The 20,788-nt window shown below is 46.4% G+C and overlaps 1 protein-coding gene across 1 annotated transcript in view; it reads left to right on the top strand.

Moving 5' to 3' along the window:
• The first annotated feature begins 1,159 nt into the window (after nt 1-1,159).
• CTCFL (CCCTC-binding factor like) overlaps nt 1,160-20,788 on the top strand; it is a 23,889-nt gene continuing 4,260 nt past the window's right edge. The window contains exons 1-9 of the mRNA XM_040248651.1: nt 1,160-1,501; nt 1,595-1,720; nt 2,457-2,682; nt 4,560-4,730; nt 5,038-5,171; nt 10,082-10,202; nt 10,740-10,889; nt 14,501-14,661; nt 16,025-16,207. Coding sequence (XP_040104585.1) covers nt 1,160-1,501; nt 1,595-1,720; nt 2,457-2,682; nt 4,560-4,730; nt 5,038-5,171; nt 10,082-10,202; nt 10,740-10,889; nt 14,501-14,661; nt 16,025-16,207 — 1,614 coding nt within the window. The remainder of the gene's footprint in view (nt 1,502-1,594; nt 1,721-2,456; nt 2,683-4,559; nt 4,731-5,037; nt 5,172-10,081; nt 10,203-10,739; nt 10,890-14,500; nt 14,662-16,024; nt 16,208-20,788) is intronic.

The following is a 20,788-nucleotide window of genomic DNA, read 5'->3' as shown; positions in this document are numbered from 1 at the left end:
CCCACCCCTCCATCCATCCCCCACGTGGTCTCAGCGCCCCCTGCAGGTCCTCCTCCCCGCCCCTATCCATCCCCCACGTGGTCTCAGCGCCCCCTGCAGGTCTTCCTCCACGCCCCCGTCCATCCCCCACGTGGTCTCAGCGCCCCCTGCAGGTCCCCCTGCACGCCGCCCCCTCAGCTGCCCCGTCTCAGTGCCCTTTGCAGGTCCCGCTCCACTCTCCCTTCATCCATCCCCACTGGCCATCGTCTCAGCACTACCTGCAGCTCCCCCGGCAGCTCTCACCTCCTCTCCCTCACTTTCTGCCTCCTCCATCATCCTCTCCCCAGGCCACGCCCCTTGCATGCTGCCCCCCCCATTCCCACTCTGCGCCTGCGCACTGCCGTCTTTGACCCTCGCACCCAGTCGGCTGGCAGCAGCAGGCAGTGGCCTGCAAGCATGCAGCACGAGGCAGATTCCAATGGACTTAGCGGGCTGCGCGTCCAGGCCACGCTTCTTGGGTGAGGATCCTCCCCAGGGGGGGCCAGACTCCAGCCTCCTCTGGAGGAGGAGCTGCTCCGCGTGGACGCGGGAGTGGGAGTTGGCGGGATGGCGGGGAAAGGTTCCCGGGAGCTGCACCAGAGCGGTGGGGGAGGGGCCCAGTCATGGAGGGGCCAAGCGGGGAGAGGTGGTCCAGGGAGGGAACGACACCCCAGGCCTGGAGGGGGCATGTGGTGAGCCTGAGGCCTGAAGGCCAGGGCTGTGTGGGTAGAGGCCCTAGACCTGAAGCCTCCATGGCTCAGAGGGCGCTCAGTCTGTAATTATGCCCTGGTGGAAAGCTGGTTCAAGCCACCCTTCTGGACCTGGAATGTGCATTTGCTGAAAGCCTGGCCAGTCTCAAGCCTTCCAGGCCTGGAATGTGCATTTGCTGAAAGCTTGCCCAGGCTCAAATCTTTTGGTTCTAGAATTTTCTAGACAAACACCTACTTTAGCCTAAATCCTGCTTAGCCTCAGCCCCTTAGCCTAGGCTGAGTTAACTTAGTCCTGACCCATGTGAGCCCCCAAGTCTTTGGGGGCTGGAATCTTATAGGGCCTTGATCAGCCCCAAAGCCTACTAGGCTGAACCCCCCACTGTGCCCACCCAGACAGGCTTGCTTCTTTCTCTGACAGAGGCGGAGTCATAATGGCAGGGGCTGAGCTCTCTGTCCCCCCTGAGCAGTTCACCCAAATCAAAGAACCAGAGTTGATACCAGACAGGGCCCTGGAGAAGGAGGAGGAAGAGGAAAATGACAGTGATGGGGTGTGCGGAGTAAAGGAACAGTCGGGCTCTGCGGGTTTGGAGGTGGAGAGTGCTCAGGGGCCCCTCCAGACCACGATCCTGGAGGAGGTGCCAGAGCTGGTGCTGGCTGCCCCGGAGGAGAGCGAGAGGCACATCCTGACCCTGCGGACCGTGCACTTCCCCTCGGAAGAGGCTGAACTGCAGGACCTGAGCTGGCTGGATCCCCAGCAGGAGGACGAGATGCAGGTGACGGTGAGCCAGGCCGGTGGGGTGCAGTCGCTGGTGTGGTTCGAGGAGACGGCCCAGCAGAGCCTGCACCAGTGTGTCCTCAATGTCCAGGAGGAGGTATACTCGCTGCAGGAGATGGAGGTGATGCAGTTCCAGCTTCTGGAGGAGAATGTGACCAGGGCTGGGGAAGACAGCAAGTCTGCAATGAACCTGGAAGAAAGCACTGGATCCGTAAAGGTACACCTGGTTTTAAGAAAAGGAAGGGGGAGCCAGAACACTGTTTTTTAGAGTTCTCCTTCCCTGGGTTGGGAAGATCCCTCAGAAAGGCATGGCTACCCACTCCAGTATTCTTGCCTGGAGAATCCCATGGACAGAGGAGCCTGGCGGGCTATAGTCCATGGAGTCGCAAAGAGTTGGAAATGACTGAGCAACTAACTTGTGCAATATTATATATGGACAAGCAGTTTAAATTTTGTATTTTAAACACAGGGACTTCTCAGGTGGTCAGTGGTTAAGACTTCTTATTTCAGTGCAGGGTTGCAGGTTTGATCCCTGGAAGCTAAGATTCCATATGCCTACAGCCAAGAAACCAAAACATAAAACAGAAGCAATAACAAATCTAATAAAGACTTTAAAAATGGTCCACATCCAAAAAAAAAAGAAGATTAAATTGTTACAATAAAGATATGTCCTAGAAAAATCATGGAGGAACTTGTGCAGTTTTTTTAGAGTTTAAGAAGTTATACTAATTAGAATATGATAAGATCCTTTGAGTTTTTAAACTGTATTAATGTTCCATTCAAACCCTTGATGCTTAATAATTACAGTTTAAGCATTTTGGTTGCAATGGACAATTTTCTGTACTTTTTTATGTTTTCCTCTGTGGATTTTATGGTTTAATCAAGGTGAAGAGTTAAACCAGGCTGTAATTAACAGTATTGTACTTGTTTGAATACTTGTTTTTGTGCATTAGCTCCAGAAAGGTCAGGAAGAGGAACAGCTGCTGGCTGAAGGTGGATTCAGTGAAAAATCAGAAGAGCAGTTTTTTCTTGTGGAAGCAAGGCCAGGAGATGAAGGAAGAGATGAAATTGTTCTGACATTTTCCAACTTAAATATGGAAGAACAAAAAGAGAAACCTCAACTGGGTCAAGCACACCTTGAAAAACCCAGCACTACGAAAAATCAAAAAATGGCAAAGGGTAGGCCAGTTCACTTGGTGCAAGAAGTTCTGCAAACAGCAGGGCAACTGATTCTCTTTAGTAGGGGAGAGGGCAGTTTGAGTTTGTAGTGGTTGCTTTAGTCGTTTTCAGAATGGCAGGAAACTTTGAACTCTATATTGTGAATCAAATGCAAAAGAGTTTTGCGTTTTGTGATCAAATGTTTTAAAAGCATAGTGCAGAGACTCCCTTTCTACTTAGGTGCACTTAAATAGAAGCTTGGATTTCCAAGGTGGCTCAGTGGTAAAGAATTTACCTGCTTGTGCAGGAGACACGAGTTTGATCCCTGGATTGGGAAGATGCCCTGGAGAAGGAAATAGCAACCCACTCCAGTATTCTTGCCTGGGAAATCCCCTGAACATAGGCGCCTGGCAGGTACGGTCCATGGGGTTGCAAAGAGTCGGAAACGACTTGGCGACTAAACAAAGCAACAGATAGAAGCTTGGGCCCCATCTGCTCCCCTGGGGGTTGGGAGGTCTGATGGAGACCAAAGCAAGTGTGTCAGTGCTGGGAGATGGACAGAATGATACCCAGAGGGCAGCCAAGACATCTTCTAAGGGGAGGGGATGTTTAGGTGAAGCTAGGAAAGAGGATAAACCTGCCCCTCAAAATTTATTTGTTCAGGTTTTTAAAAAGTTTAGTTTCTCTCTGATGTAAATCATGAGATTTCACCCTTGAAATTTCAACTTTTAGCTCTTTTATAAAAAGGTGTATCTGGCTACCTTTGGCTGTTTCCTCCTTCTAGCAACAGTTGGTCAGGGCTAAAAAGTGATTCAGTTTAGAAAACCACACTGCCACCACTGTCCCTTCTTACTTGTGGTTAGCATCATCTCAAAGTATTTGCAATTTCTTCTTTGACCCATTGGTCCTTTAGGAGTGTATTGTTTAGCTTCTATATATTTGTGAATTTTTCCAAATTCCTTTCTTTTATTGATTACTGACTTCAGTCTGTGATGGTCAAAGGGCAGATTATTTCTGTCTTTTAAAATTAATTGACACTTGTTTTCTGGTTTACCCTATTGTCTTTCCTGGAGAAGGTTCCATATACACCTGTGAGGAATATATATTTTGCTCTTGTTGAGTGGAGTGTTCATAGAAGTCTATTCTGTCAAATAGGTTTATGTTGAGTCTCCTGTTTCCTTGATGATATTTTGCCTAGGTGTGCTCTTCATTGTTGAAGGTGGGTGGTTGAAGTCTCCAACTGCTATTGAAGGCTCTCTTCCTACTTTCAATTCTTTCAGTTTTTGCTTCAAGTATTTTGGGGACCTATTATTAGGTGCACATGTGTTTATAATTGTTATTTCTTCGTGATGATTTGACTCTTTTACTATTGTATTATGTTCTTTTTAAAAAAATGCTTACTTACTTATTTTTGGCTGCGAGGGCTTTTCTCTAGTTGCAGCAGAGCAGGGATGCTCTCTAGTTTCGATGTGCAGGCGTCTCATCGTGGTGGCTTCTTTCGTTGCAGAGCACAGGATCTAGGGCGTGCGGGCTTTAGTAGTTGTGGTACCTGGGCTTAGTTGCTCTGCAGCAGGTGGAATCTTCCCTGGATCAGGGATTGAACCCCATGTCTCCTACACTGGCAGGTGAATTCTTTCGAACTGAGTCACCCGGGAAGCCCTACATTATGTTCTTATCTGTCTCTTGTAACAGTTTTTGTCAGAGTCTATTTTATCTATGAGTATAGCCACCCAGCTTTCTTTTGGTTACCGTTTTCATGGAGTGTCTTTTGTTGGGTCACCACTTTAGGTTAAAAAAAAAAAAAAAAGATGTGCCAAGTTACTTTGATGTATTTAAGTGGAATTTGAGCACCTAAAGGAAAATGTTTACAAACACATAAATGTCTCTCCCTCCTGCAGAAGTAAAACGAACCTTCCACTGCAACTTCTGCAAGTTCACCTCTTCTAGAATTTCGAGTCTCAATCGTCATGTGAAAATTCACAGCACTGAAAAGCCCCACGTGTGTCACCTTTGCCTGAAAGCTTTCCGTACAGTCACCCTCCTTCGGAACCATGTCAACACCCATACAGGTAAACAGCTGAGGGGGGCATTTCCCTTGCAGGATGCATGTTGAGACTTGCGTAAGAAGGCAAATCTACCTGTTTCTAAATAAAAATGGTGTCTTTTTTAAGACTTTAGTTTTATCTTTTTTTCTTCCACTTTGGTTAAAAACATTGGATGGTCCAAAGATTTTTCTCATATCTCTCTGGAGCATTTGCTTTAAAGAGCCTCTTCTGAATTTTTAAATCATTTTGAGACTGAGTATTATACGTTATAACTGCCTAGATAAATTGTTGTTAAATCTTGTTTGAAAGAATAAACTGTGTGATTTTACAGGAACCAGGCCCCACAAGTGTGCTGATTGTGACATGGCATTTGTCACCAGTGGAGAACTCGTCCGGCATAGACGTTATAAACACACTCACGAGAAACCCTTTAAATGCTCCGTGTGCAAGTACGCTAGTGTAGAAGTAAGTTCACTCTTTGTACGTAGTGTCTTATTAAGAAGTTTCTGTAAATCAAACTGGTAATAGAATCTCTTCCAATATCTCGTTCTCGTTTCTAAATTTAATTTTTTTTTAAACATGATTTCTTTTTTTTTTTTTTCCTTTGACACCAACTAGTGAAAGTAATTGGAGAAGGCAATGGCAACCCACTCCAGTACTCTTGCCTGGAAAATCCCATGGACTGAGGAGCCTGGTGGGCTGCCATCCATGGGGTTGCTAGGAGTCGGACACGACTGAATGACTTCACTTTCACTTTTCACTTTCATGCCTTGGAGGAGGAAATGGCAACCCACTCCAGTATTTTTGCCTGGAGAATCCCAGGGACAGAGGAGCCAGGTGGGCTGCCGTCTATGGGGTCGCACAGAGTTGGACACAACTGAAGTGACTTAGCAGCAGTAGCAGTGAAAGTAATATATTATGGTGTACAGATTACAAGTAATCTATGGTCCTTGAGAAATAATTCTCATATTTGTTTAAACATTCTACCCAGCATTCCGTGTAGCACTCATTCCACAAAATCAAAATGTATTTGCTCTAACACAGAACACAGATCCGGTTTGAATTTTTGCCGAAATCTTTGAGCTTTCCTCAGTGGTACTCGGTTCCGTGCAAAGCAACTTGCTTAAAGATTTAAACATGGCCATTTCTGTTCTTAAGGACAGAGACCACCTTTTTGAATCTTCAGTTTTATCATATCGTTTCTACTAGATTGCTTTATTTGTACATCCCAGAAAATTGAGCTCATTCTCAGGGAAATGACAGCAGAAGAGTACAGTTACTTTTTAAATTATTTATTTTTGTCTGTGCTGGGTCTTCGTTGCTGCATGCAGGTTTTCTCTAGTTGCAGCGAGTGGGGGCTACTCTGTAGTTTGGAAGCAATAGTCTCTAGGGCGTGTGGGCTTCGGTAATTGTGGTTCCCAGGGTCTAGAGCACAGGCTCAGGAGTTGTGGCTCACAGACCCAGCTGCTCGGTGGCATGTGAGATCCTCATGGACCAGGAATCAAACCAGTGTCCCCTGCGTTGCAAGGCGGATTCTTAACCAATGGATCACAGTTACTTTTGAATGTCACTTTTCTGCAAGGTTTAAGGACTCTGCCGTCCAGTACAGCACATGCTGAGTCCTGAGCCCATTGAGCAAGGAAAAGACACTCGAACTCAACTAAGCCAAAGGGGACAGCGAAAGTTTAAATGCAGTAGTGATGCAACTGTGTTTCATCAACTAGGAAATTTCACAGGACAGTGTCAGAATTTGATTCCAAAAATAATTTTCTTTTTTGCTCTTACTATTTTTAAAAATTGTTTCTCATCTGAGTTAAAGGTTGTAACTGTATAATGAAAATGTAACCAAAAATGTGTTGGGGGGGGGGCGTCCAGCTGCTCGCCACTCAAAAGCCAATAAACAGGCCAGGTTGGTGGAGAGGAAAGTTTGCTTTATTTCAGGTGCCAGCGTAGCTCAGTCAGTAAAGAATCTGCCTGCAATGCAGGAGACCCAGTTTTGATTCCTGGGTTGGGAAGATCCCATGGAGAAGGAAATGGCAACCCACTCCAGTATTCTTGCCTGGAGAATCCCATGGACAGAGGAGCCTGGTGGGCTACAGTCTATGGGGTCACAAGAGTCAGACACGACTTAGGGACTAAACCACCACCAGCAGCAACTTGAGGGAGAAGGTGGCAGAAATCTGTCCAAAGGCCAACTCCCCCCACCCCGACAAGCAGAGGGTGAGAGCCTTTATAGACAGTTGGGCAGCGGGGAGCTACAAGCAGAAACGGCAGCCATCTGTAACACTCATCTTCAAATTGGTCGTCACTGGTTGGACCAGCATCATCTTGGTTGTTTTAGGTACAGTTAATCTTCAGTTCCAGGATCCCTTTGTTCCCATTTCTTTGAGGCCATTTCTCAGAATTGTGGCAGCTCATGTCCTGGGTGCCATCTGGTCTTCATGTAGTTAATTTTTCCACCTGGTGTTTTAGTATCTGTAAGACAGTCCACAGGATATGGCCCAGAATATTATCTGTAGCCCTTGAGAAAGAACTAAAGGTCCTTCCCTATGCTTAATGAAAACATCATTATTACTTAGTCTCTTCTCACTTGGTTTTTCATTTGTTTCAGCATTTCTCACTCTCTGGTTGAACTTACTCTTTGACTGAAGTTTTCCACACAAAAGGCAGGCAGAGAACATCAGTTGGCGGGGTGCGGGCGCGGGGACGCAGCAAGGACCATAGGATCCTGAAAGTGAAAGTCACTCAGGGGTCCGGCTCCTTGGGACTCCCATAGACTGTAGCCCCCTGGGGTCCTCTGTCCATGGAATTTTCCAGGCAAGAATATTGAAGTGAGTTGCCTTTCCCTTCTCCAGGGAGTCTTTCCAAGCCAGGAATCGAACCTGGGTCTCCTGCATTGCAGGCAGAATCTTTACTGTCTGAGCCACCAGAGAAGTATAGGCTCCTGCTTCATTTCAAAAACACAAATGCGGGGTTTCACAGAATGAAGCCATCTGAAGGTCGTAAACGTGGCGTAGACTTTTGATTGCTGTCCTGCCAGGTATCAGCACACACTCCCAGGTTCGCTGAGACCTGTCTCTGGAGTTGGCCTCAACCCTGACCCTCTGCTGCTGCCATCGCCTTGTTGTTGGGTTGTTTTGTTTTGTTTTGTTTTGTTGGCACTTTCGACGTCTAGCATGCTGGTCTGCTCTAAGAAGGAGTAGCCCAAGCCCCCTCCCTGACATCACCCCTATACCCCAAGTGCCAGCAGGAGTGAGTAAGGCTGGGGTACAGGTATAGCAGCTTCTGAACTCCCCTCTCTCCCCATCCTCGCTTTCACAGCTGTCCAGAGAAGGTTTACACACAGCCTTCTTTGATGGGCTTCTCTTGTGCCTCAGACAGTAAAGAATCTGCCTGCAGTGCAGGAGACCTGGGTTCAATCCCTGCGTCAGGAAGATCCCCTGGAAAAGGGAATGGCTACCCACTCCAGTATTCTTGCCTGGAGAATTCCATGGAGAGAGGAGCCTGGCGGGCTGCAGTCTATGGGATCGCACAGTTGGACACGCCTATATGACTAGCACTTTTCTTTGATCATTCACACCATGCAACTTATCAAACCTTTTGTGCTATGATTTTTAAAGTTCTTTTTGTTTTGCTTTCTGGTACGCTCAACGATATCTTTTTTTTCTTCTAAAAATCTAAGCTGGGACTTCCCTGGTGGCACAGTGGATAAAGAATCAGCCTGCCAGTGCAGGGGTTCAATCGCTGGTCTGGGAAGATCCCACAAGCCACAGAGCTACCAAGCCCGTGGGCCACAACTACTGAGCGCACGTGCCGCAACTCCCAAAGCCTGTGCGCCTGGTGCACCTGTGCTCTGCTACAACAAAAGCCACCGCAATGAGAGGCCGGCACACTGCAACGGAGAGTAGCCCCCGCTCACTGCAGCTAGAGAAAGCCTGTCCGCAGCAACGAAGACCCAGTCCAACCAGAAGTAGATAAATAAAAATGAAAATCTAAAAGCCGAATTGTTTTGGTTTGGCTCTTGTTTTCCAAGTCTTCCCCTATTCTAGAATGTTCTTCAGGCTTGTGTGTAGTTGCCGCACATTAGGGAACCCAGCCCAGTGCAGCCCTCCTAAGATTACAGAGAGACTGCTTAGGGATTTCTGACATTTGTATTCCAGGCGATTACCTTCTATTCTACGAAAGGTAGATAAAGGCCCAAAATAAGTGATTACAGAGTAAGAACAGTTCTTGAAGGTAATAAAATAGGCAACAACAACAAAAAAAAGATCAAATGAGGGGCGTGTCTACCTTTTAAGTGAGTAGGGTACATACATTCTAATCAAATTAGAATGTAATGTATTTTTTTTTCTACTTAAATGTTACTTTTCTTCTACTTAAAAGTTACTTCTCGGGTGGTAGAGAAGATGAGAATCTGCCTGCCAATGCAGGGGACACCGGTTCGATCAATCCCTGATCTGGGAAGATCCCACATGCCCCGGAGCAGCTAAGCCCATGCACCGCAACTGCTGAAGGCTGAGCACCTAGAGCCCATGCTCCCCAGCAAGAGAGGCCACTGCGATGAGAACCCGTGCACCACAACCAGAGAGGAGCCCTCGCTCTCTGCAACGAGAGAAAAGCCTGTGCACAAGAAAGACCCAAGGCATTCAAGAATAAAATAATTTTTTTAAGTTACTTCTCATGGAGAAACTACTGCCGCGTGGAACCTGTTCTTTTGTTAAAAGATAGTTATTTCACTCTTCGCTGCGGTTTGTGGCATGTGGGGTCCAGTTCCCCGACTAGGGATCGAACCTGGGCCTCCTGCTTTGAGAGCGTAGAGTCCTAGCCACTGGACCACCAGGGAAGTCCCTGGAACCTCTTCTTAATTACCAAGGAGGCTTTCCTCCATCCCTGGGCTGTTTAGGGTCCACAAGACTTGGAGCTGTGAAGTGCCTCCAACAGACGCAGGTCCATTCAAGAGCTCAGGTTTCAAGTTTCTCTATTTACACAAACAATAGTTTTGTGGCCTGCGCGCTTCTGCAGCATAATCTAAACATTGCCACTTTTGAGAGGATGTTACCTTAGAATTGAAAATAAAATCGTGTTTGCTCTGAGCGTCTGGATTTCCATCTTCTTTTGCAAAGCGAAGCTGAAGGTGAGAGTCTCTTCGTCCTCCCGCTCATTGTCACCCGAGGATCTCAGTGCACACAACTCAGATGAAGGACACCATCCAACCCAGAAAGGAAAATGAAAGGCTTAGCGTGTTTTCCGGGGTGTGAAATGGGCTCTGATGTTAACGTTGGACTCATTTACATATCTTTTATAATGCTGCTTTATTCAAGAGTCCGCAGGTTTGACGTTTCCATTGCAATAAATATCTTTCATTTGTTTACCAGGCGAGCAAGTTGAAACGCCACATCCGCTCGCACACGGGTGAGCGCCCCTTTCAGTGCTCCCTCTGCAGCTATGCCAGCAAAGACAGCTACAAGCTGAAGCGGCACATGAGAATACATTCAGGTGGGAGTCTCTCCTGCTAAGGCCAGATAGGCCACGCATTGCTTTCTCTGAGGGCTTCCCAGGGGGCACTAGGGGTAAAGAACCCGCTTGCCAACGCAGGAGACACAAGAGGCGGGGGTTCCATCCCTGGTTCAGGAAGATCCCCTGGAGGAGGGCATGGCAACCCACTCCAGTGTCTTGCCTGGAGAATCCCATGGACAGAGGAACCTGGCGGGCTATAGTCCATAGGGTCACAAAGAGTTGGACATGACTGGGCCCCTGAGCACACAGGCACGCGTGGGCCTTGAACCATGAGCAGCCACCAGATGTTAGGAGAGTCGCTCCCTCTGGCCCACTGTCCACACAGCTGGACATGATGTTGTCCGGCTTGATTTAGGGATCTCGCGCTCTTTGGAGAGTCAGACGTAGGATGAAGGAGCTGAAAAGGGAATATTGGGGGAAAGAAAGGCTTTCAGCCCCAGGTGTCCTTTGCGGAGCACCAGGGTTTTCGGGGTGGAGCACCTCAGCAGACGGTCACTGTTGTCTTCTGTGTCCCAGGGGAGAAGCCCTACGAATGCCACATCTGCCATGCCCGCTTCACCCAGAGTGGGACCATGAAGATGCACGTCCTGCAGAAGCACAGCGAGAATGTCCCCAAGTACCAGTGCCCACACTGCGCCACCATCATCGCCAGGAAGAGCGACCTGCGTGAGTGTCTGGCGTCTGGAACTTCCTTTGTTGTTTTTTTTCGTTGATGTGTAGTTGCTTTGAGCTTCCCTGGTGGCTCAGACGGTAAAGAATCTGCTTGCAATGCAGGAGCCCTGGTTCAATCCCGGGATCAGGAAGCTCCTCTGGAGAAGGAAATGGAAACCCACTCCAGTATTCGTGCGTGGAGAATCCCATGGACAGAGGAGCCTGGCAGGCTAAAGTCCATGGGGTTGCAAGACTTGAATATGACAGAGCCACGAAGACTTTCACTTTTCATAGCTGCTTTACAGTACAATGTGACTTAGCTATATGTATTCATATATGCCCTCCTTCTTGAGCCTCTCTCCCACCCCGCCCCATCCCACCCTTCTAGGTCAATCCCACTAGGTTACCCCAGAGCACTGAGCTGAGCTCCCTGTGCTGCACAGCAGCTTCCTACCAGCGATCTGTTTTACACATGATAGCATTTACATGTCAGTGCTACTGACTTCTTTTGGCTGCACTGTGTGCAGCTCTGGGAAACCTAAGGAGCCCTGGGCCTGGTGCCAGGGAGGCAGTAAGATTCAAGAACTGCTCCTGGGGTTGAGTTGGGGGGTTTTTGGTTTTTTTTCAGTGATTGGGTTTTTTTTTTTTAAGAGGTCCTATGGTGCCATCTTGTGGCTATATTCATAATTGCAGTTTCAGAGTTTGGTTCAGGTCCTGTCTAGGTACACAGATGCGCTCTCACGGGCGTTTGAGCTCATAATGGGCTTCCTCCAGGTGTTACTTGGCTCCGTATTGGGTCTGTTTTTTCACAAATGACGAAGGGGATCAGAGACAGAAAGCGAACTTACCCCAGAGTCCCGTGACCAGGATGCCAGGACATGGCCTCGTTGCAGGTTCTGAATCTGTTATCAGTGTCCTGACACTCAGCAAGCTTTTCTTAACCCCCTGCTGTGACCCTGAAAAGTTCTGGGAACTAAAGGTACAAAAGTAAGAAGCGAGACATGGTTCTTTCCATAAGGAACTTGCATCATTGAAACAGTCCTCTTCCTGTGACATGAAATCCACATTGTGACCAGGTAAACCATCGTAACAGAGGAGGCACCTTGAGCTCGTCTGAGTGCCGGGTTGAGAGCTGGGGTCATATGCCAGCTTCAGGGGAAACTGGTGGTAGTTGGTGTCAGGGGTGGGGGACAGGTAGAGTGAGTGAGCCAGCCTCTCTCCTTTGTTCCAGGGTTCCTGGTCCCTCAGTTTCCACTGCCTCTGTCCTCTTCCTAAAACATAACCCTGTGATGCTCAGAATATGCCAGCAGAGATAGAGTCCCCAGTTTGCCCAGAGAGATTCTAGAGATGAAAGTCACTATTTTGAAAACATTTCTGAAAGGGTAAAGGTGTTTAGTGAAGCCTTAGCTTTTGTTTTTCTTCAAAATCTTTGTCAGTTGCAAAACACAGCCCAGTCGACCTTATAGAGCGTTGAACCATGAACCAGTTGCCAAGAAGGGACATTTCCGACACCACCACCAAGAAATACAGGCTATGGCCCATCTGAGTCAGTGACACTGTCCATACATGTCATGAGCTGTTCCATAAACAAGCTCAGCCTTCCTTCTTGTCTCTATAGGAGATACCTAGCTCTTTAAATGATTGAGTCGGCACACCTGACGTGTGTACCTCCACCCAGCAGCTGTCGATTTTAGTGTTGCCTCTGACACAAAGGATCACAAAGCCAACTCGCACTAGACTCAGTTGACAAGAAATTATCTTAGAGTGTGTCTGTCAATTACGACATAGGAAAAATCAGAAGATTGACATCTAACAGAACGTCTGGGCTTTTAAGTCAGAATACAGAGGCTAGGGACTTCCCTGGTGGTCCAGTGGTTAAGACTCAGAGATCCCAAGGCAGGGGTCTCAGGTTTGATCCTTGATCCGAGAACTAGATCCTGCATGCCCCAACTCAGACCTGGTGCAGCCAAATAAATATATATATTTTAAAATTATGCAAAAATTGCAGAGGTTATATCTTTGTTACATAAAACCATCCTAGGGAGAAGGCAGTGGCACCCCACTCCAGTACTCTTGCCTGGAAAATCCCATGGGTGGAGGAGCCTGGTGTGCTGCAGTCCATGGGGTTGCTAAGAGTCGGACACGACTGAGCGGCTTCACTTTCACTTTTCACTTCCGTGCATTGGAGAAGGAAATGGCAGCCCACTCCAGTGTTCTTGCCTGGAGAATCCCAGGGACCGGGAAGCCTGGTAGGAGGCCGCCTATGGGGTCTCACAGAGTCGGACACGACTGAAGCGACTTAGCAGCAGCAGCAGGCAACAGAGTGGTAAAGAACCCGCCTGCCGATGCAGGAGACGCGAGACATGGGTTCTATCCTAGAATCGGGAAGATCCCTTGGAGAAGGAAATAGCAACCCATTCCAGTATTCTTGCCTGGGAAACCCCGTGGACAGAGGAGCCTGGTGGGCTACAGTCCGTAAGGTTGCAAAGAGTCAGACACAATCAGCATGTGCACAGACATTCACGTAAAACCATCTTAACATTATCCTAAAAATCCACCCACATAGTAAGGTTCTCCAAACATGTTGGGTCCGATATATCCTACCTTATGTGCTTAACTCCATGAGAAAGAATATTAGCATGAGATGTCAGTACACTGTGCATTTAAAGCAGCAGTTTTCAGCTGAGAATGACTTTATGGCTGGGGAGGTGGGCATTTGGCAGTATCTGAAGGCACTTTGGTTATCACCCTGGGGAGGAAGGGATGCGACTGGTGCTAGAGGGTGGAGGCCAGCAAGGCTGTTAAACATACATCCTGCAGCACCCAGGACGCCTCCACCCTGCCCAGGAAGACATCAGCCAGCTTCAAGTGTTACTACCAGCAATTTCAGTTTGCTTTATTGTGCTCCTCAGATGCTGTGTTTCTTACACATTGAACATTTGTGGCAACCCTGCATTAAGCAAGTCTATTTGCACCATTTTTTTCCGACTACACTTGTTCACTTCTTGTCTCTGTATCACATTTTGGTATAAATCTCACAATATTTCAGATCCTCCACCAGCAAAAAGAGTATGACTTGCTGAAGGCTCAGATGCCAGTTAGCATTTTTGTAAAGTAGTTTTAAATTAAAGCATGCATCCGGTTTTTTAGACACAATGCTACTGCGCACTTAACAGATGATAGTCTAGCATAAACATAAGATTTATAGGCACTGGGAAGCAAAAACATCCATGTATTAATATTTGTTTATTTGGCCACCTCATGCGAAGAGTTGACTCATTGGAAAAGACTCTGATGCTGGGAGGGATTGGGGGCAGGAGGAGAAGGGGACGACCCAGGATGAGATGGCTGGATGGCATCAGGGACTCGATGGACATGAGTCTGAGTGAACTCCGGGAGATGGTGATGGACAGGGAGGCCTGGCGTGCTGCAATTCATGGGGTCGCAAAGAGTCGGACACGACTGAGCGACTGAACTGAACTGAACTGAATGGTCTGAAAGGGAGCCTGCAGTATCTCTGAGGACTGCCTGTAGTTCCAAGGCTGAGAAACTCTACTTGAAGAGTAGGGGGAAATTGACCTCACAGAAAATAACTTCTTGTACATGGTGCTCCATGATGCTTTTAGGTGTCCATTTGCGCAACCTGCACACGTACGAAACTGCAGAGATGAAATGCCGTTACTGCCCTGCTGTGTTCCACGATCGCTACACCCTTATCCAGCACCAGAAAACTCACAAAAATGAGAAGAGATTCAAGTGTGAATACTGCAACTACGCTTGCCAGCAGGTACTGTGTATCAGGGACTCCAGGCAGGTGCTGGGGGCCGGGGGGAGATGGAAGAAGGAAGGGCTGGAGTGGGATTCCCTTTCACTTTGAACATATTCTGGAAAATCGTGCCTTCCATAAAAGAGACTATTCAGAATAGCCAAAAGACAGCTGTGTATGAGCCAAGAGTTGTTTTCACAGTGTGGGTTCAAAAGTGTGTCTCACAGACCCCTTGAGGTCCTTGAAGCCAATCAGAAGCATAAGGTCAAAGTCACTGTCATTAAGTAGTTATACTGCCAACACACTCTCTGCCCTTTCGCTATGTGATGTTGGCATTGATGGTGCAAAGGCAGTGGGGCTGCCCAAACGTGAGTCAGAGCAGCCACACCAAGCAGGACTGTTGTGTGTCTTGTTATTTTTGCTTGTGCCAGGTCTTTGCTGATGCGTGTGGCCTTTCTCAAGTTGCAGAAATTGGAAGCTGCTCTCTAGTTGCAGTGCCTGGGTTTCTCATCGCGGTGGGCTCTCGTTGCGGCACACGGGGCCCTAGGTGCCCAGGCTCAGTAGTTGCAGCACGTCAACTCAGTTGTCCCACAGCATGTAGGATCTATATTTTTGTCTTGATTCCCCAAATGAGTTACTCATGTAAATCTTAGTTAAAATTTCTGGTGATTTCTTTGCTGAGAACAATGATTTTCACCACTGTGCTTTTAAATCGATATGGAGATTAGCTGTCACACCATCGGGTAATAGCCAGGAAGACATCTAGATGCTTGACTTCCTTCCACCCCCAAATAGCCACTGAATTGAAACTCTAACGATAGGTTTTCAAGTTTGCAGGATCTGTCTGCTCTTTGTAAACTCGGATCATGGCAAATAGTTACAGAAATGAGGCTGCAGCTACATGAGCTCTCCTGGAGAGGAAATTGATTTCGGTTTCACTCTTCCAAGTGTGGTCTGCCTCATCCCCCCAGGAGGGAAGGACTGGCTGGGATTAATCATGAGAACTTGGTAACCTGGGGGCAAGGACCAGGTACGACCTCACTTCCTAGAGGCCATACTGTGCTGCTTCCGCGGTAGGGCTGTGTCGAGAATGCATTGGCTTTGTTTTTTCTTAAAAATGCACACGTCTTTGGAGGAGGAGGGAAATTCCCCAGTGGCTCAGCGGGAAAGAATCCGCCTGCAATGCCAGAGATGCAGGTTCAATCCCTAGGTCAGGAAGATGCCCTGGAGGAGGAAATGGCAACCCATTCCAGTATTCTGCAGGCTACAGTCCATGAGGTCACAAAGAGTCAGACACGACTGAGTGACTGAACGCACACAATAAATAATGCCTGATACTAAAAAATCGTCAGTAGCTAAGCCTGTTTGTTTTTTTGCCTTCCAGGAACGTCATATGACAGTTCACAGACGTACCCATACTGGAGAGAAGCCATTTGTCTGTCTCGCCTGCAGTCAATGTTTCCGACAGCAGCAGCTTCTAAATGTGCACTTCAAGAAATACCACGATACCAATTTCGTCCCGACTGTTTACGAATGCCCCAAGTGTGGCAAAGGTTTTTCCCGCTGGGTAAGCTCACTCAAGTCACAATAAATCCTCCTTGAAAAGATCCCGGGATCCCCCAGGCACAGTGTCACACCCAGGCAGTTTAAACCCGATTATAGAAACTTGCTGGGATTTAAGATAGCATCTGTCATGCCTTAGGAAAGTGGTTATTAGTTTTTTGGAGTCACGAAAGTCTTGGAAATCTTATATAAATGTGTGGTCTCCCTTCTGTGGAAAAAGGCAATCCTGCAGACAGAATCTTGCAAATGGCTTTAGAGAGTCCTCAGACTAAAGAACCCCTGCTTCTCAGGTAACATTTTAAAGAATTGTCCTTGTGGATTCGATTTAGGCTACTTCATAGAGAGAATGCTGTTTTTCATACGTTCTATAGATATTCTTAGACTCGTGCCATTGGTACTATGTTGAGAAATACACTTACTCTTCTATTTATCATTTTTTAGATGTTGTATTAGTTATCTATGGCATAATGAATTACCCCCAACGTACTGGCTTAACACAACCTGCATCTGTCCTGTCTTATTTTCTGTGGGTCAGGAAGTTGGGGTGGTTCTGGCTCTGGATCGCTCATGGGTCCCAAATCAGCATGTTGTCGGGGCTGCAGTCATTTGAAGGCTTGACGAGGGCTGGAGGGACCACTTCCAAGCTGGCGCCCTCAATGCGGCTATTGGCTGGAGGCCACAGTTCCTGATCACATAGATCTCTCCGCTGGGCTGCTCAAGTATCCTCATAACCAGAGCGAGTGAGAGATGGCAAGGAGGAAGCCATGGTGCCTTTTGTCCCCTAGTCTTAAAAGTGACACGACCCTAATTCATTGCAAATGCATCACATAATTCAGGCCCTATTCCAGGGATGGGGGATGAGTCCCTTTTGAAAGAAAAAAGTGTCAATTTATGGACATTTTAAAAGCACCAGAGATGATTAGCCAGATTCCTAGATATGATATAAGCGTCACTCTAACTTTATAAAAGTTTAAAATGATCTGAATTTGACTGTTTTATGGAGGAAACTGTCTTTCCCCTTAAGAGACGATGGTAGGGTCGTTGTGTGTTTGGGTAGTGTCATCTGATGGTTGTAGAGTGTTAATGCTGAAACTTCAGAATTTCCAACAGAAGCAGTGGCAGTGCTCCAGAAACAATGTCATTCATGCTGAGTTAAAATTGTAAAGAAGCCACAGGGAAACAGAGAAAAGAATAAGTCAGCCTCATAGACTCCTTCAGAACATAAAATCGGAAGTTTGGAAACCTTTCCTCCTATTCAAGCAAGCACATTGGGACTTGCATCTAGAATATATAAAGAACTTTTACAGCTCAATCATAGAAAGATAAGTATTCTATTAAAAACAGGCAAAGGATCTAAGTAGACATTTCTCCAAAGAAGATATACAGATAAACTACAGGCTTGTGAAAAGATTCCTCACTAAGGAAATGCAAAGCAGAATGGCGGTGAGTTACCCCATGGGACAGCCATCAGGATAACTGTGATCAAAGAAGATAATAAAGATGTGCAGAGATTGGACCCCTCATACACTACTGGTGAAAATTTTAAATGATGAAGTCACCTTGTAAGATAGCCTGGCAGGTCCTCAAAAAGTTAAACATAAAGTTACCATGTAACCTGGCAATTCCACACCTAGTCATGTACCCCAAAGAAGTGAAAACTTACGACTACATAGCCGTTCACAGCAGCATTATTCATTAAGAAGTGGAGACTACCCAAATGTCCATCACCTAACAAACAGATAAAATGCTGCCCATCCATTTGATAGAATATTTGTTGTTGTTGTTCAGTCGCCAAGTTGTGTCCAACTCTTAGGGACCCTGTGGACTGCAGCACGCCAGGCTTCCCTGTCCCTCACCATCTCCCAGAGTTTGCCCAAGTTCATGTCCTTTGAATCAGTGATGCCATCCAACCATCTCATCCTCTGTCACCCCCTTCTCCTCCTGCCCTCAGTCTTTCCCAGCATCAGGGTCTTTTACCAGTGAGTTGACTCTTCGCATCAGGCAGCCAAAGTATTGGAACTTGAGCTTCAACTTCAGCAACAGCCCTTCCAATGAATAGGCAGAGTTGATTTCCTTTAGGATGGACTGGTTTGATCTCCTTGTAGTCCAGGGGACTCTCAAGACTCTTCTCAGGCACTGCAGTTCAAAAGAATCGATTCTTCAGTGCTCAGCCTCATTTATGGTCCAACTCTCACATCTATACATGACTACTAGAAAAACCATAGCTTTGACTATATGAACCTTTGTCCACAGACTAATGTCTCTGTTTTTTAATTTGCTGTCTAGGTTTGTCATAGCTTTTCTTCCAAGGAGCAAGTGGCCTTTAATTTCATGGCTACAGTCACCATTCACAGTGATTCTGGAGCCCAGGCCTATTTACAGCAGTTTGTTTTATACAGAACATCACATCCAGCTAACAAGAAAAAATTCCAAGGCATGCCAAAGAGCAAAAATAAATAAATAAAAATTTGAAGAGAGAGAGTGAGCATCAGGAGGGCCAGGGACCTTGGAATTATGAGACCAGGAGTTTAAAACAACTATGATTCATATGCTAAGAGCTCTAACAGAAAAAAATAGGCAGCACACCATGTAAGCTGAGCTGGAAATCCTAAGAAAGAACTGGAAAGAAATGCTGGAGATCAATAACACTGTAACAGAAATGAAGAATGCTCTGACGAACGAAGTCAAAGAAGAACCAAATGAGTAGAGAAATAGTCCAGGTTTATGGATAAGAAAATTCAGTATCATCAAGGTGTCACCTATAGACTCAGTGCAGTTCCCATCAAAGTCTTGGCAAGTTACTTTGTGGTTACTGACAAACTGATTCCAAGGTTTACAGAGAGAGCAGAAGGCCCACAATATCGAAGGAGAAAAAATGAAGTTGGGAGACTGATGCTCCCTGACTTCAAGACTTAATATAAAGCCTTAGGGACTTCCCGGGTAGTCCAGGGGTTAAGAATCTTCCTTCCAGTGCTAAGGACACAGGTTCGATCCCTGGTCAGTGAACCAAGATCCCACATGCTGCAGGGCAACTCAGCCCTGGTGTCACAACTACTGAGCCGCGTGCTCTAGAGTTCTCAGGATGCAACAAGGGATCCCGAGTTGCTGCAACTAAGACCTGATGCAGCCAAATAAATAAATAAACTTTTTTAAATATAAAAAACTATTAAAAAATAAAACTTCAGATAGTGTGATATTGGTGCAAGAACAGACCCAACAGATCAACGGAACAGAATAGACCTCCAAAGACACAATCAGCTGATCTTTGAAAAAGGAGCAAAAGTAAGACATTGGAGAAAAGATAATCTTTTCAGCAAATGATGCTGGAGAAATGGGACACCCACATGCAAAAAAAAAAAAAAATCAAGATCCAGGCCTTACACTCTTCTAAAAATTAGCTCAAAATGGATCACAGATTTAAAGGTTAAAAAAAAAAAAAAGCTATAAAAGTCCTAGAGTACAACATAGGGGCAAGAGTTCCAGATGACCTTGGTATGGTGATGTCTTTACAGAAAAAACACCAAAGATATGATCCATGAGAGAAATAACTGATACAACGGGCTTCAATAAAGTTAAAAACTTCTGTGAAAGACTATATCAAAAGAATGAGCACATAAGCTACAAACTAGGAGAAAATATTTGCAAATGTCACATCTGATAAAAGATTTATCCAGAATATAAAGAACTTTTAAAACTCAACCACAAGAAAATGACCCAATTGAAAAATGGACCAAGGATTTTAACAGGCACCTCACCAAAGAAGATATTTGTCATTCTTGTTCAGTCGTTAAGTCGAGTCTGACTCTTTGCAACCCCACGGTCTGTGACATTCCAGGCTCTTCTGTCTTATACTATCTCCCAGAGTTTGCTTAAATTCATGTCCATTGAGTCAGTGATGTCATCCAACCATCTCATCCTCTGTTGCCCTCTTCTTTTGCTTTCAGTTTTTCCCAGCGTCAGGGTCTATTCCAACAAGTCGGCTCTTCGCACCAGATAGCCAAAGTACTGGAGCTTCAGCATGAGTCCTTCCAATAAATATTCAGGGTTGATTTCTTTCTTTTAGGATTGACAAAGTCCATCTAGTCAAAGCTGTGGTTTTTCCAGTAGTCATGTATGGATATGAGAGTTGAACTATAAAGAAAGCTGAGCGCTGAAGAATTGATGCTTTTGAACTGTGGTGTTGGAGAGGACTCTTGAGAGTCCCTTGGACTGCAAGGAGGTCCAACCAGTCCATCCTAAAGGAAATCAGTCCTGAATGTCCATTGGAAGGACTGATGCCGAAGCTAAAACTCCAATACTTTGGCCAACTGATGCAAAGAACTGACTCATTTGAAAAGACTCTGATGCTGGGAAAGATTGATGGTGGAAGGAAAAGGGGATGACAGAGGATGAGATGGTTGGATGGCATCACCGACCCAATGGACATACATTTGAGTAAACTCCTACTGTTGGTGATGGACAGGGAGGCCTGGCATGCTGCAGTCCATGGGGTCACAAAGAGTCGGACACAACTGAGCAGCTGAACTGAACTGAACTGACTGGTTTGATCTCCTTGCAGTCCGAGGGACTCTCTAGAGTCTTCTCC

This window comes from Oryx dammah, unplaced genomic scaffold (assembly GCF_014754425.2).
Source record: "Oryx dammah isolate SB20612 unplaced genomic scaffold, SCBI_Odam_1.1 HiC_scaffold_10, whole genome shotgun sequence".
Lineage (NCBI taxonomy): Eukaryota > Metazoa > Chordata > Mammalia > Artiodactyla > Bovidae > Oryx > Oryx dammah.
The sequence above is the reverse complement of the archived record's forward strand: the minus strand, read 5'-3'. Positions and strand labels throughout refer to the sequence as shown.